This window comes from Dendrobates tinctorius, unplaced genomic scaffold (assembly GCF_039654945.1).
Source record: "Dendrobates tinctorius isolate UK_male_01 unplaced genomic scaffold, ASM3965494v1 ptg000116l, whole genome shotgun sequence".
In the NCBI taxonomy this organism is placed as follows: Eukaryota; Metazoa; Chordata; class Amphibia; order Anura; family Dendrobatidae; genus Dendrobates; species Dendrobates tinctorius.
The window spans coordinates 25,923,798-25,939,155 of NW_027361784.1; the positions used below are offsets into that span (position 1 = coordinate 25,923,798).

Genomic DNA, 15,358 nt, shown 5'->3' on the forward strand with positions numbered 1-15,358 from the left:
TTCGGAGTGCTCCTGAGGGGCAGACATGGCAGAAGGGCTGCAAGACGGGCAGAGGGGAGACGACTGACCCGAAGCCCACTTCTTTTTACAGCGCGTGCAGGCGTAGTGAGTAGCGGTGGGTCTGGAGCAGAAGGCCCTTGCCGGGTTGGGCATAAGTCTCAGTGGTAGAAACACTACCTGAAAGAAACTGCGGGGGGGGGAGCTAAGTTAAGCGTCAGGGAGAGTCAGAGTCGAGCCTACCGAGGTTTAGAAGCAGACACACTAGCGTTGTGGCCCCCAGGCAAAAATCCAGAGAGAAGGAGGAAGAAGCTCCGGAAATCCAGGAAGAGAACGCTGGCGGAGGGCGGAGCTTAGCCACCGCACTGCGCGATTGGCTTTGACCCGGGGAGGGGGCGTGGTTAATGAAAGGCTGACAGGGCTAAAGAGAAAGGAGCCCTGAGATAGGCTGTAGAAGCGCGCGAAGAAAGCGCGCGCACAGGGAGAGGGAGGACCGCTTTGAAAATGAAAGTGAAAGCGCTCCCTCTGCTTTCACTAGCGACGGCGCGCCCGGGATGCCTACTACCGCAGTTAAAGGAGAACTCCCTCTGGGCTGAATACTGAGGACAGGGGACGCAGACCGAGGCAGCGCCCCCCCCCCGGCCGAACCCCCCCCGCGACAGGAGGGCCGCGCGTCAGAGCGCCGTGTCAAAGGAGGAGCCCCCCGTGAGGTACTCGCTGTACTTGATTGCAGAAGTCCTTGATAGGTCTATGAGAGCAGAGCTGAAGGGAACATTCAGAAGCTTACCTGATGTCCCTGACGAGGCTGACCGCAGGGGCCCACGATAGAGCGCAGGCCGCTGGGAGAGGCGATCCTCAGTACCCGCACCATCCGTGTGGTGCAGAAGACGGCTCCAACCCCAGTGTCAGGGGAAACGTCACCGCTGGCGACCGCAGTCTTCCTCTCAGCCCTGTCCTAGGAGAGGGATGAGGAGGGGAATCGGCTAGGACCGTCCATCCATGGCGTCCTGCCTGCGGGCCTGAGAGTTGCGATGTGCGCATTACCACATTGCTCGCTCAGCCGCATTAAAAGGAAAAGCAGGATGAACTCACATCCCGTTTCCTGATGCTGTATCTGGAAAATAAAGGGGAAAACATTAAAAAAACACAACAAAAACATGAAAAGAAAATGATTAAATGCGGATCTGGGGAGATCCCGGTCCGCCTCCTACAGACACTAAGCACAAACTGAGGTGCTTGGTGCCTGTCGGTGGGTGTATACTGCCGGGGAGGAGCTAAGTTTCTTGTTTTGCATAGTGTCAGCCTCCTAGCAGCAGCATACACCCATGGTCATCTGTGTCCCCCAATAAGGCGATAAAGAAAAGTGCAATCCCACACTTGTTTTTTCCTTGGCTTTTTTGCTAGGTTCATTAAATGCTAAAACTGACCCACCATTATGATTCTCCAGGTCATAACGAGTTCATAGACACCAAACATGTCTAGGTTCTTTTTTTATCTAAGTGGTGAAAAAAAATTCCGAAGTTTGCTAAAAAAAAAAAAAAAAAAATCATTTTCCGAGACCCGTTGCTTCTCCATTTTTCATGATCTGGAGTTGGATGAGGGCTTATTTTTTGAGTGCCGAGCTGACATTTTTAATGATACCACTTTTATGCAGACATGTTCTTTTGATCGCCCGGTATTGCATTTTAATGCATTGTCACAGAGATCAAAAAAACGTAATTCTGGGGTTTTGATCGCCTACATGTAGCAGAATTACTGCATTGCTATGAGCGCCGACCACTGGGTGGCACTCATAGCAAAGCGGCATCAACAATCATAGAGGTCTCCAAGAGACCTGTTTGTTATGCCAACGCATCACTGACCCCCGATCACGTGACGGGGGTCAGCGATGACCTCATTTCCGGCCCGGCAGCCAGAAGCGCCTGTTAAACGCCGTTGTCAGTGTTTGACAGCGGCGTTTAACGGGTTAATAGGTGCAGGTGGATCGCGATTCCACCTGCGCCTATTACGGGCACATGTCAGCTGTTCAAAACAGCTGATATGTCCCGACTTTCATACGGGCTCAGCGCCGGAGCCCTCATCAAAGCAGGGGAGAAGTCCAATGACGGACTCTGTCCGTCATTGGACATTAAGGGGTTAAAAATCTAGAAATTTTATTGGTGCTTTTCAAAAAATATTTCAGTGTGGTAAAAACTCCAATAGAAGCGTGCATGCAATGGTACAAGCGACGCGTTTCGATCTTATACAGATCTTTTTCAAGGCTCTGCACCTTCTCACACTCATAAGGCATTTAAACTGTGCAAGAACCAACCAGATTCAACTGAAGTTAAGCTAATTATTTAGCAGCTGTCACAGAATGTAAGAAAAATATATCCTGGCAGCACCAATAAAAACCAATAAAATTACAGTAGCTTAGAGAAACGTCTAAAGTATTTAATATTTTTTAATATCTTTTAGCTACTGTAATTTTATTGGGTTTTAATTTCTTTTAATATTTTTTAACCCCTTTTTAGGTCATATTGTCTATTTATTCTATGCGGCCGAATTGGTTTCAAGCTGTGCTGCCAGGATATATTTTTCTTGTCTCCCTGGAGTTATTAGGATATATGTAAGTTGTCCCCTTACGTGCACATTGTTTTTATCTTGGCTATATACATTTTCCCACCTGATCAATAAAGGCATATCATTAACTATATCTTGCTTGGTTTTCCTGGTCATATGGGGTTTTTTTTTAGCTTCTGTACGTGAAGATGAATGTTTCAAATCACAGATACATAGCAGAGATTTAAGAATAAAAAAAAAAAAAAAAGATCTAGGAAGTTGCACAACTTTTCACACATTTTTAATTCAAAACTTTCTTAAAATTCTGCATTGTGTCATTCCTCTGAAATTTTAAGTGGAAGACAACCGGGTGTTACTATTTTGGGGTGTCCCCATCTATTCAAGACTCACCCCATTGAAAAGGAGACCAGTAAAGCCCATTTGAAGGACCCTGGTAGTATGTGGTCCTTGAGTCTAGAAGCGGGGGGGACCCAGCCATTGGGGTCCACCAATATGTTGTGACACGTGTTAAGAGGTAACATAATAACAGACTTCGTCCTTCCATATAGGCGACATCTTACCTGCGTCGTCCTGGCTGTTGGTGTCAGTGTCAGTAGCTGAAGACGCCAGATCTTGTACGGGGCTTTTTCTTTCTGTGCTCTCCCAGGAAAGAAGCATTTTCTGTGGATCCAATGTACTCCTTCACGTCAGAAAGTGCACATATTAGTACCAGTTTTACACCGTTAAAAAAAAAAAAAAAAAAATGGCGGAATTGGATTTATTTTTTTCCACCATGTCACCACAATTGGAGTCTTTGTTCCGCGTTTCAATACATTATATGGTAAAATCAATGGCACCATACTAAAGTACAACTCGGCCCACAAAAAACAAGGAAACGTATATGAGACAGGAAAAAAGAGCGTTACGGCTTTTGAAAGAAATGGAGGAAGAAATGAAAAAGAAAAAAAAAAAAAAAATGTCCTTAAATGGTTAAAAAAGGGATTGTTCCACGAAACTAAGTTATCAACCTGGGTAATAACATTGTTTTCACAGGACAACCCCTTTAAAATGATATAACTTTTTCTTCCCGCAGTCACCACTAGAGTGAGCTCAAAACCTATTGAGTCATATAGCGCCTAGTTAAATAATAAATGTTTGACCTAGTGGAGCTTGCAGGAAGCCAGGATTTTACCATTTAATTTCAAGCACAGAATGAAAGACCCGACACAATATTTAGAAGTACTGCAAAAGTTGACCCTTTAAATAAAAAGTCTGAGAAGAATTACTTCAGTCGGTTCACAGATGGCACGTTCCTCCACGATGGGTGCAGCTGATCGGGATTCATCGCTTGTCCCTTTTTAATGGCAAATCCCAGACGGCAATACATGGACACCGCGTTCTGGAGATGAAAAGAAAAAAAAAGGACATGTCACATCTGTTGAATCCATCTGATAGCCGATCTTGAGGGCCGTGCACACCAACAACGACACTGATTGAAACCACTTTTCCATAAGTTAGAACAGGAAGAGCAGCTCTGGAGCACAACCTGCAGCTGTAACAGCTCTGCGTCTCCTGTACCCTTGGCTGCGGATGTGTTACAGTTCACTTCCATTCACAAGAGCTATAAAACCAGGCACTAAAAGAGTCGGACCCCCGCTGAGCTGATATTATAATTACCTTTACTAAACACAAGTCGATCTCCAAGACACTGGCAAGCTGAAAAAGAAAAGTAAAGGGTAAGATGGGTGCAGCAGAGATCAGGCATCTATGGGATGTAGGATAGTAGCGACAGGTCCGGCTGCCATATAATGGACATGATATAGGGTCATCAGTGCGGCTGTGGACCACCGGGCAGGATCATGGGCTAAATCAGAAACAATATTAGACCAGTTCAGGACCCAGGAGGCATTTCATGCACAAATTATTTTCACGAAATAACTTTTCTTTTCTTATCAGTCCAGGTTTGTTTTTTTTCTTCATTATTATAGGATTGTTCCCAGAATTTTCCATTTTTGTGATTTGTTGTAATTTTCACCTACTGTGAATAGGTGGATCCTGTATTATCTACTGTATATACAGTGCAGTGCCTACAAGTAGTATTCAACCCCCTGCAGATTTAGCAGGTTTACACATTCGGAATTAACTTGGCATTGTGACATTTGGACTGTAGATCAGCCTGGAAGTGTGAAATGCACTGCAGCAAAAAAGAATGTTATTTCTTTGTTTAATTTTTTTTTAAATTGTGAAAAGTTTATTCAGAGGGTCATTTATTATTCAACCCCTCAAACCACCAGAATTCTGTTTGGTTCCCCTAAAGTATTAAGAAGTATTTCAGGCACAAAGAACAATGAGCTTCACATGTTTGGATTAATTATCTCTTTTTCCAGCCTTTTCTGACTATTTAAGACCTTCCCCAAACTTGTGAACAGCACTCATACATGGTCAACATGGGAAAGACAAAGGAGCATTCCAAGGCCATCAGAGACAAGATCGTGGAGGGTCACAAGGCTGGCAAAGGGTACAAAACCCTTTCCAAGGAGTTGGGCCTACCTGTCTCCACTGTTGGGAGCATCATCCGGAAGTGGAAGGCTTATGGAACTACTGTTAGCCTTCCACGGCCTGGACAGCCTTTGAAAGTTTCCTCCCGTGCCGAGGCCAGGCTTGTCCGAAGAGTCAAGGCTAACCCAAGGACAACAAGGAAGGAGCTCCGGGAAGATCTCATGGCAGTGGGGACATTGGTTTCAGTCAATACCATAAGTAACGTACTCCACCGCAATGGTCTCCGTTCCAGACGAGCCCGTAAGGTACCTTTACTTTCAAAGCGTCATGTCAAGGCTCGCCTACAGTTTGCTCATGATCACTTGGAAGACTCTGAGACAGACTGGTTCAAGGTTCTCTGGTCTGATGAGGCCAAGATCGAGATCTTTGATGCCAACCACACACGTGACGTTTGAAGACTGGATGGCACTGCATACGACCCCAAGAATACCATCCCTACAGTCAAGCATGGTGGTGGCAGCATCATGCTGTGGGGCTGTTTCTCAGCCAAGGGGCCTGGCCATCTGGTCCACATCCATGGGAAGATGGATAGCACGGCCTACCTGGAGATTTTGGCCAAGAACCTCCGCTCCTCCATCAAGGATCTTAAGATGGGTCGTCATTTCATCTTCCAACAAGACAACGACCCAAAGCACACAGCCAAGAAAACCAAGGCCTGGTTCAAGAGGGAAAAAATCAAGGTGTTGGAGTGGCCTAGTCAGTCTCCTGACCTTAACCCAATTGAAAACTTGTGGAAGGAGCTCAAGATTAAAGTCCACATGAGACACCCAAAGAACCTAGATAACTTGGAGAAGATCTGCATGGAGGAGTGGGCCAAGATAACTCCAGAGACCTGTGCCGGCCTGATCAGGTCTTATAAAAGACGATTATTAGCTGTAATTGTAAACAAGGGTTATTCCACAAAATATTAAACCTAGGGGTTGAATAATAATTGACCCACACTTTTATGTTTAAAATTGATTAAAATTTAACTGAGCAACATAACTTTTTGGTTTGTAAGATTTATGCATCTGTTAATAAATCCTGCTCTTGTGTGAAGTTTGAAGGCTCTAACTTATTTGCATCTTATCAAACCTGCTAAATCTGCAGGGGGTTGAATACTACTTGTAGGCACTGTAGAGGTGTTATCAGACATTACACAGGAGGGGGGGGGAGGTGAGCAGTGACATCACCTATTGTGATTGGTGGATCCTGTGTTAGCTACTGCATATAGAGGTGTTATCAGTCATTGTACAGGAGGAGGAGGTGAGCTGTGACATCACCTATTGTGAACTGGAGGAGCCGAAACGACACTGTCACAAAACGTGACTCATAACAAGCAGATATCCATCGTGTCTGCATATGAATCGATTCGCTCTTCCCTACCCAATAGGGATTATCCAGAAGGTTCTATCACCCTGGATAATTTCCCAATTTACCTCTGCAACATTGGTGTGTTCATCTATAGAAACAAAGATCTTGTACAGCAGCGTTTCAAAATAATCTCCCTGTAGCCGATTCATCACGAAACCTTCCAGGGGAGGCACTGAGAACAGAAGCAAAATGGATTATCTTCTGCTAGAAACTGATAAAGTTACTATAAAATCCGATCCACACAATATAAAAGTCTCATCACTCGAGAAGGCTAAACTCAAATATGCCAAAAATGATCAAGGAAGGAAGAAATCCTGATGGCATCCTGTCTTTATTCAGGGTTGTCCCTTAGCTTTCTGCCTGACCTGAAAATGGTGGAAATATTCACATATTTCAATGTGAAGCAAGGAAAGAAGAAATATGCAGCACTCACCGATGTAGCTGAAAAACTGAGTCTTTATTTCACATAATTTCCATCATAATTTTCCATCTACGTCCTGCATGTCCACACATTTGATGGAAATTATGTGAAATAAAGACTCACAGTTTTTCAGCTACATCGGTGAGTGCTGCATATTTCTTCTTTCCTTGCTTCACATTGAATTATTCATGTTTTTTCATGCAAGCACCTCCATTTTTTGACTGAATTATATGCCGCAATACTTCAGATAAATAGCTCCGTCTGGTAATGTGGTGATTTGTGTGCCCTAGTATGCCGTTCAGCTGTTTGCTCTTTGCTAGAAATATTCACATACCCGATATGCAGCTGTCATCGGAGATCGGTACGTCCAGATATATAAACCCTTTATTATAAAGGCCTAAAGAAGAAGAAAAAAAAAAAAAAAAAGACTGAAGTTGTGTCACAATCTAAAAAAAAGAAAGGAGGAATCAAAGTTTCTCAAAATAACAAAAAGTAAAAAACAATATAGCACAAGCCTTCACGTTAAGACACCACATTTACATTGCAGATTTCTTTGCCGCTACTGTAAAACCTGCAGCAAATCTGCTCTGTGCGAACGAGCGCTGCACAAGACAACGTCACACCCCGCTCCTAACGCACCGTTACTTACTATGGATGACGTTGCGCTCCAGAGAACCCGCCAGCTGAGGACCAGAATCAATGATTTTGTCAATTGTTCTTTTCTCGGCATTGCTGCAAATCTAAAAAAAAGAAGGAAGAAAAGGAAAATCCTTCAGCTATAAACAAACGAATATTTCTATTCCCTGACAATTCTTGATGAAAGGAAGGGGGAAGGAACTAGAAGAGGTTGGCCGTCTTCAGTCCCGGGCTGGGATGGATACCTTGATGTCATCTTCAGTGATGTACCCGGCCTGCACCACCCACCAGGCCTCTATGGTGATATCCACCGGCTTCACGGGCAGTAAGTCGCGCGCAGTTTTCCTTCTGAAAAATTTCTATAGGAGGGGAAATAAGCGGGGAAACAAAATCTTACTGACAGCTGCACACTCACGTGGATGGAGTGAGCAGCACACGTTTAACCGCCTTTATAGGTTTCAGAAACAGATCACAAACATTGTGTATTTAAGAACAACCTCTTTAAGAAATATATATTTTTTTTTATTCCAACCCATACAAAGGAGGATGATATCTCGCACAGTCACTACAAGAGGATGGCACCAGTAAAATTCCCCTGAGCATCCTCCTCCTTACCTTAGATGATCTACACTGGTTCATCAGATCAATGTACTGGTTCCTTCCGATACCGAGGAGTCTTAGGCCTTCAAAAGAGCAAATCGTAGAACACTGAATATCTGTATAGTTAAAGGGGGTTCCCAATGAATAACATCAGTGCTCACATGTGACCATGACACTCTATTCAAATCTTAATGCAAGAGATATAACGGGGTTAAAACCCCTATTCTAATGATCAGTGGGGTCTCAGCGATCAGACACTATTCATCTGTCCTAATGGTGCATCACATGTCACTTTCTAGGGCCAGTCAGCAGCTCAGAAAAGCATCATGTGACCTCTCCGGAACTCCCCGAACTAAGGAGTCACGGAATGTTCAGACACGTGGACTCGCACCATGTGACCGGGACGTGCCAGAATTCTTTTACAGCCCCCGCTTTGCATTTTTTGGGGGGAGGGAGAGAAAGGTAACATCTGTAATTGTGCACACTGGTACCACCCCGCTGAATAGTTCCCATACTCACAGTCTGCGGCGGTGAAGTTCGGCAGGGAGTCGTAGCTTTTTTCACTATTCATTATGTCCTTTTGGAAGAAGAAGAAAAAAAACGATTGCAATAATACACCATGCTGAATATTCCGGCTACATCAATTGTTAGATCTCTGCTTCATGAAAACAGGAACCCTCAAATAATAAAACCTGTCTTGGCCCGCACGTGAGGAGACGAAGGTGAACTACAACACCCAGCACTGATAACTGTACTGTAACAAGCAATGTGTCCATCACAAAACTATGGCAGATAACAATAATGAATGTCTCCACTCTCCTGTCCGTCAACTGGATACAGGCAGGGCAGTGAGGCGGACACGAATATGGGGGCAGTGAGGTGAGTCGGGCATGATCATACGGGCAGGGCAGCGAGGCGGGCATCATTATGGGGGCATGCATCTGATTGCACAGTATGCACAATGCATAGTGTCAGTAAAAGCCCAGAATCGGCAAAGTTCCCAACGCACGTATCCAGGCAGTGATGTGTATCGCAGGAAATCTGGTCCGGAAAGGGGGCGCTATCTGTAAAAAGCTCCTGCGGTATATAAACCCCCTGCTATATACCTCTTACCTCCATTATTCCGACATAGTAGGAAAAGGGGGTTATCCGGAGTCCTTTCACCATGATGTCGGACAGGTGGAAGGGGTACAGCATCAGATGGTCCCGGCTGTATTTCAGGAGGTCCTCATAATATCTCCGCTCATCTTTTTTAACGTGCTTTACTGCATAGAAAATATATATTCTTTAGTTATAGGATAGCTATACAAGGGGGTGACCTACAAGTCTGACACTGATAGCACAGCATCGGTGAGAGATTATAAAAAGGTTGTTACACAGCAATTCCGGGTGTCGGACCCCCACTTATCAGAAGGCTAGGTAATCAGTGTACTAGATTTGACATCTCCTTTAATGACCATCTCCTACCGTTTTGTGTCTGCAGCACCAGTGCGGATCGATCTGACCTGTGTAATCTGAATCTGCTGTCATACTCCCTTCGTTTTTGCTGCCTACCCAGTGCATGAGGGCGGTGGCAGATGGAGAGCCTGATCCGCCGGCAGGTGGCACATTACATGAAGCTCACAGGGCACACGTCCTAGACAGCTTGGGAGCCTAAGTATCGAGACCTGGTAATACCCGCAAGTCACTGGGGCAGGAACGCTGGCGCTGATGGGCAAAAGGGGAGATGCCGCTGCTAGTTCTAGGAGAGCAGTGTCACTTCTTGGGTGGGCATCAGTTACTAGTATTAAAACAGGGACAGAGCTGCAGGAATTTAGAGAGGTGTCCAGAGTGCAGCACGCCCACGGTGTTTGCCCTTGAACATGTTGATTCAGTCTTGAGTAAACTTACCATTACTACGGAGCTGCGTCTCCTTCATGTGAACGTCCAGGTCATGGCCGCTGTAGGCAATTCCTCTCCATACAGCAAAACCGGACCCTAAGTCAGCCCCCAATGCTCAAACGAAGGATCACACGTAACCCATTAAAGGGAATTTATCCTTTTTTTTTAATTATATTTATGTAAAAAAAAAAAATGTTTATTTTTACCAGTATAAAAGTTTTAATATTTTATTTTTTATCTTTTTTTCCCGTGCTGTCATTTTTATTTGCTGGTGTGTCAAGAGTATCACAAATTCGACGGCCCCAGGGCACAGGAAACTGCGGTCAGAGTCCGACCCCATCTCCTATAGTGTGACCGCCTCCTCGGTTTTCTAGTTCACAGCCAAAAGCAGAGCCTGACACCACTCTAATGTAGCCCAGTGCTATGCGCTGGGCTACAATTTCCCTCTGTCGCCATTACATACAGTGATCAGAGCAGAGCAACCATATCATTGTCGGCAGCAGCGATTGCTGTAATTAGTGGTGAGCGAGCAGAGGCCCCAAGTCCTGGGTCCGGAGCCACCCAGCTTTCCTAGGAACAGATACAAGTAGTAGCAGTTGAACATATCTAAATATATATGAAAAGACAAGAAAAAAAATAAGAACTGCAGGAATTATTGGCAAGTATTGGTTGTGCACTTCATGTGACATCAATCTCCTGTATTCTTCATATGTCCGACCTGTGCAGTAAAGTGTCAAAACAGAAGCCTTTTCTTACAAAGAAAAACAACCAAGCCTGGCTATGCTTTGCCAAAACCTACATCACGTCTGCCAAAATCATTTGGGAAAATGTGTTATGGTTTTATGAGATCAAGGTTGCCATTTTTTGGCCAGAATTCTAAAAGTTATATTTAGAGCAAAGTCAACACTGCACATGACAAAAAAAAAAAAAAAATCACCATACTCACAGTGAAGCATGGTGGAGGCAGTATTGTGCTTTGGGGCCGTTTTTCAGGCAGCTTGAACTGGTGCTTTAGTTAAGGTGGAGGAAATTATGAACAATTCTAAATATCATTCAGTCAATTTTGCAACAAAAACTATAGGCCGCTGCTAAAAAGGTAAAGAAGAATTTCACCTTTCAGCATGTTGTGTCCCCCTCTTTGATGTGGGCTCTGGCGGTGAGCCCACATATTTCCCGGGACATGTCAGCTGTTTTGAATAACTGACATGTGCCCGCAATAGTCGCAGGTGGAATCGTGATCCACCCGCGGATATTAACCCGTCAAATGCCGCTGTCGAATTCTCTGACAGCAGCATTCAACGCGCATTTCCGGCCATTAGGCCGGAAAACCACCCACCGGTGACTCCCGTCACATGATCGCGACTCACTGGTTTGTTGACATGACAACCAGAGGTCTCCTGGAGACCTCTATGGTTGTCACTGCCGACTTGCTGTGAGCACCGGCCAGTGGTTGGCGCTCATAGCAAGTGAGTAATTCAGCTACATACAGGTGATCTGATCATCGCCTGTATGTAGCAGGGCCGATTGGGTTATGGCAGCTTCTAGTCTCCCATGGAGACTATTGAAACATGCCAAGAGTAAAATTTAAAAAAAAAATGTTTTTAAAAATATAAAAGTTTAAATCACCCCCCTTTTGCCCCATTCAAAATAAAACAATTAAAAAAAAAAAAAAAAAAACATACACATATTTGGTATTGCCGCATTCAGAGTCGCCCGATCAATAAAAAAAAAAAATTCAGAGTCGCCCGATCATTAAAAAAAAAAAAAGATTAACCTGATCGCTGAACAGCGTAGCGATAAAAAAAAAATAAAAACGCCAGAATTACATTTTTTTGGTTGCCGTGATATTGCATTTAAATGCAATAAAGGGCAATCAAAAGATCGTATCTGCACCAAAATGGTATCATTAGAAACGTCAGCTCGGCACACAAAAAATAAGCCCTCACCCTACCCCAGATCACAAAAAATGGTGATGCTACGAGTCTCGGAAAGTGGCGCAATTTTCTTTTTTTTAACAAAGTTTGGATTTTTTTTTCACCATTAACATAAAAAAGAACATAGACATGTTTGGTGTCTTTGAACTCGTAATGACCTGGAGAATCATAATGACAGGTCAGTGTTAGCATTTAGTGAACCTAGTAAAAAAAGACAAAAAAAAAAAAAAAACACAACTGTGGGATTTTTTTTTTTTTAAATTTCACCGCACTTGGAATTTTTTTTCCCATTGTTGAGTACACAACATGGTAAAAGCAATAGTGGCGTTCAAAAGTACAACTCGTCCCGCAAAAAACAAGCCCTCACATGGCCATATTGCTGGAAAAATAAAAAACTTATGGCTCTGGGAAGAAGGGGAGGAAAAAAACAAACGCAAAAACGAAAAAGGGCTTTGTCATGAAGGGGTTAATGGCAAAAACCTGGCCATAAGGCTGGTTTCAGACTTGTGTTTTTTTTGCGCCAAAAAAGCATGCGTTTTTTTCCCTATACTTTACATGGGTGCGCATACACATGCGTTTGTACGCGTTTTTTTTGCAGTGTGAGCTCGGGTGCACAAAATGCATCCCGTTGCATTTTTTGCGCGACCGACTTGTCCAAAAAAACGCATGCGCACGCAATGTGCACAAAATTCACCCAAACACCCATTATAGTCTAATCATATAGTCATTATAGAATAGTTTTTTTTTTAAATGCGCAAAACCGCAAAAACTGCACACAAACGCATGATGCGTTTATTTACGTTTGCGCACGGTGCGCAGCGCAAAAAAACGCAAGTGTGAAAGTAGCCTAACACATCATCTTAAGGGTCTCAGACAATGGGGCTATAAATCATTTTTTTGCCACAAATTACAGATTTTTGTAAAGAACTTTTCATCTTTTATACTATTACAATAACATTTTTTCTTTAAAACATTAATACTTGACATTTGTTGATGAACAAAAATAAAATAAAAATGATTTTGATGACATATGGCTGCTAATCATCAGCAGCGCCACATCTGCTTACAGGTTGTATGTGGTACTGCACACAAGCTGTAACAGCTGGAGAACTACAAGTTGCAAACACTGCCTTGGTACGTGCGTCTCCTTACCCAGGTTGTTGCGGTATCTCAGCTGGTTCCGGATGCTGTACAGTACGACCTGCTTCTCATATTCCTTCTGGGAGTTTCCCAGACTCTAAAAAGAAGAAAATTTACAGGAATTACAGCGGCGGATCACAGGACGAGATTTATGTATCAAGAATAAAACAACGGCTGGAAGGTGAGATCCAGGTCACAGAGGGGACAGAACTGGTGTCTGCAGGAGCCCCAAGGCTGAGCGCTGCAAGAGATGATGGGACATGTAGTGCGTGTCCTGCAAAGAGGACATCTGTGCGTGCACTTAATCGCCTGCGGGCGTCTGTCACCATTTACCACCTCATGCCATCTCCAGTCTAGTCCTGTGCAGCCACAAAGGAAGGAAGAAGGGCAAAGTGCAGGAGGGCACGGCACAGGGGGAATGCCGTCGTAGAGAGGGCACGGCGCCGGGGGAATGCCGTCGCAGGGAGGGCACGGCGCCGGGGGAATGCCGTCGCAGGGAGGGCACGGCGCCGGGGGAATGCCGTCGCGGGGAGGGCACGGCGCCGGGGGAATGCCGTCGCGGGGAGGGCACGGCGCCGGGGGAATGCCGTCGCGGGGAGGGCACGGCGCCGGGGGAATGCCGTCGCGGGGAGGGCACGGCGCCGGGGGAATGCCGTCGCAGGGAGGGCACGGCGCCGGGGGAATGCCGTCGCGGGGAGGGCACGGCGCCGGGGGAAGTCAGGGAGGGGGGAGGGCACGGCGCAGGGGGAAGTCAGGGAGGGAGGAGGGCACGGCGCAGGGGGAAATGCCGTCGCCGGGAGGGCACGGCGCCGGGGGGAATGCCGTCGCCGGGAGGGCACGGCGCCGGGGGGAATGCCGTCGCCGGGAGGGCACGGCGCCGGGGGGAATGCCGTCGCCGGGAGGGCACGGCGCCGGGGGGAATGCCGTCGCCGGGAGGGCACGGCGCCGGGGGGAATGCCGTCGCCGGGAGGGCACGGCGCCGGGGGGAATGCCGTCGCCGGGAGGGCACGGCGCCGGGGGGAATGCCGTCGCCGGGAGGCCACGGCGCCGGGGGGAATGCCGTCGCCGGGAGGCCACGGCGCCGGGGGGAATGCCGTCGCCGGGAGGGCACGGCGCCGGGGGAATGCCGTCGCCGGGAGGCCACGGCGCCGGGGGAATGCCGTCGCCGGGAGGCCACGGCGCCGGGGGAATGCCGTCGCAGGGAGGCCACGGCGCCGGGGGAATGCCGTCGCAGGGAGGCCACGGCGCCGGGGGAATGCCGTCGCAGGGAGGCCACGGCGCCGGGGGAATGCCGTCGCAGGGATGGCACGGCGCCGGGGGAATGCCGTCGCAGGGAGGGCACGGCGCCGGGGGAATGCCGTCGCAGGGAGGGCACGGCGCCGGGGGAATGCCGTCGTTGGGAGGGCACGGCACCGGGGGAATGCCGTCGTAGAGAGGGCACGGCACCGGGGGAATGCCGTCGTAGAGAGGGCACGGCGCTGGGGGAATGCCGTCGTAGAGAGGGCACGGCGCCGGGGGAATGCCGTCGTAGAGAGGGCACGGCACCGGGGGAATGCCGTCGTAGAGAGGGCACGGCACTGGGGGAATGCCGTCGTAGAGAGGGCACGGCACTGGGGGAATGCCGTCGTCGGGAGGGCACGGCGCAGGAGGCTAGGCTGCCTGGGGGGATACGGGCAGGGGGACAGGTGACAGCAGGATCAGGTGACACTCCGGCAGCAGGTGACCGGCATTACCTGCTTGACGTTGGCCGGCAGCTTGGCCCATGGGTAGTTCTGTCGGATGTGGAACTCCACGTCAATATTCATGGTGCCCGCTGTGACCGCCCCTCGGCGCGGAGCCCGCACATCGCCCGTCACCGCCTCATCACTCCGGCTGCCGGCACTGAGCGCTGTCCCGCTCCTCTCTGCCTCCTGGAACTTCTCGGTAGCAAGTTACTTCCTCATTGGACAGCGGCCAAACCGACGAACGTGACGTCACTTCCGGTAGGGGCGGTGCATCCAGCATTTACGTCACGAACATTTCTTTACCGTTGATGTAAAGCAGTCACCGTGTCAGTGTCTGCAGCCGCGGGGGCCGCCATGTTTCCGTAGCTGTTATAGTCATTGTGTTTGCTCTCATAATTGTTCTCACCAAGATGAATGTCGCGTCCCTGTAGATGTGGGTAGAGGTTATTAGTCTTCTGTCCCTCAGCAGAAAGACATTCCCCTCTAGTTGGTGTTATTATGTCCGCTATTGCGGAGGCGGCCATGATTCCGAAGACCAAATCCTCCGACTCTTTCTTCTTTTTCTCCTTTGG

At 47.3% G+C, this 15,358-nt stretch overlaps 1 protein-coding gene across 2 annotated transcripts in view; it reads right to left on the bottom strand.

Moving 5' to 3' along the window:
- The window catches only part of FAM91A1 (family with sequence similarity 91 member A1), a 52,840-nt gene extending 37,792 nt beyond the window's left edge, over positions 1 to 15,048 (bottom strand). The window contains exons 1-12 of one of the 2 annotated variants that reach the window (XM_073590282.1): positions 14,796 to 15,047; positions 13,075 to 13,159; positions 9,221 to 9,372; positions 8,627 to 8,684; positions 8,123 to 8,190; positions 7,753 to 7,866; positions 7,521 to 7,611; positions 7,206 to 7,268; positions 6,516 to 6,622; positions 4,216 to 4,254; positions 3,825 to 3,937; positions 3,120 to 3,238 (exon numbers count right to left, since the gene is read on the bottom strand). In XM_073590282.1, coding sequence (XP_073446383.1) covers positions 3,120 to 3,238; positions 3,825 to 3,937; positions 4,216 to 4,254; positions 6,516 to 6,622; positions 7,206 to 7,268; positions 7,521 to 7,611; positions 7,753 to 7,866; positions 8,123 to 8,190; positions 8,627 to 8,684; positions 9,221 to 9,372; positions 13,075 to 13,159; positions 14,796 to 14,867 — 1,081 coding nt within the window. In that variant the 5' untranslated portion in view covers positions 14,868 to 15,047. Of the gene's footprint in view, positions 1 to 3,119; positions 3,239 to 3,824; positions 3,938 to 4,215; positions 4,255 to 6,515; positions 6,623 to 7,205; positions 7,269 to 7,520; positions 7,612 to 7,752; positions 7,867 to 8,122; positions 8,191 to 8,626; positions 8,685 to 9,220; positions 9,373 to 13,074; positions 13,160 to 14,795 lie in introns of both variants that reach the window. The other variant, XM_073590283.1, reaches the window with a different exon arrangement.
- Between the last annotated feature and the right edge of the window lie 310 nt (positions 15,049 to 15,358).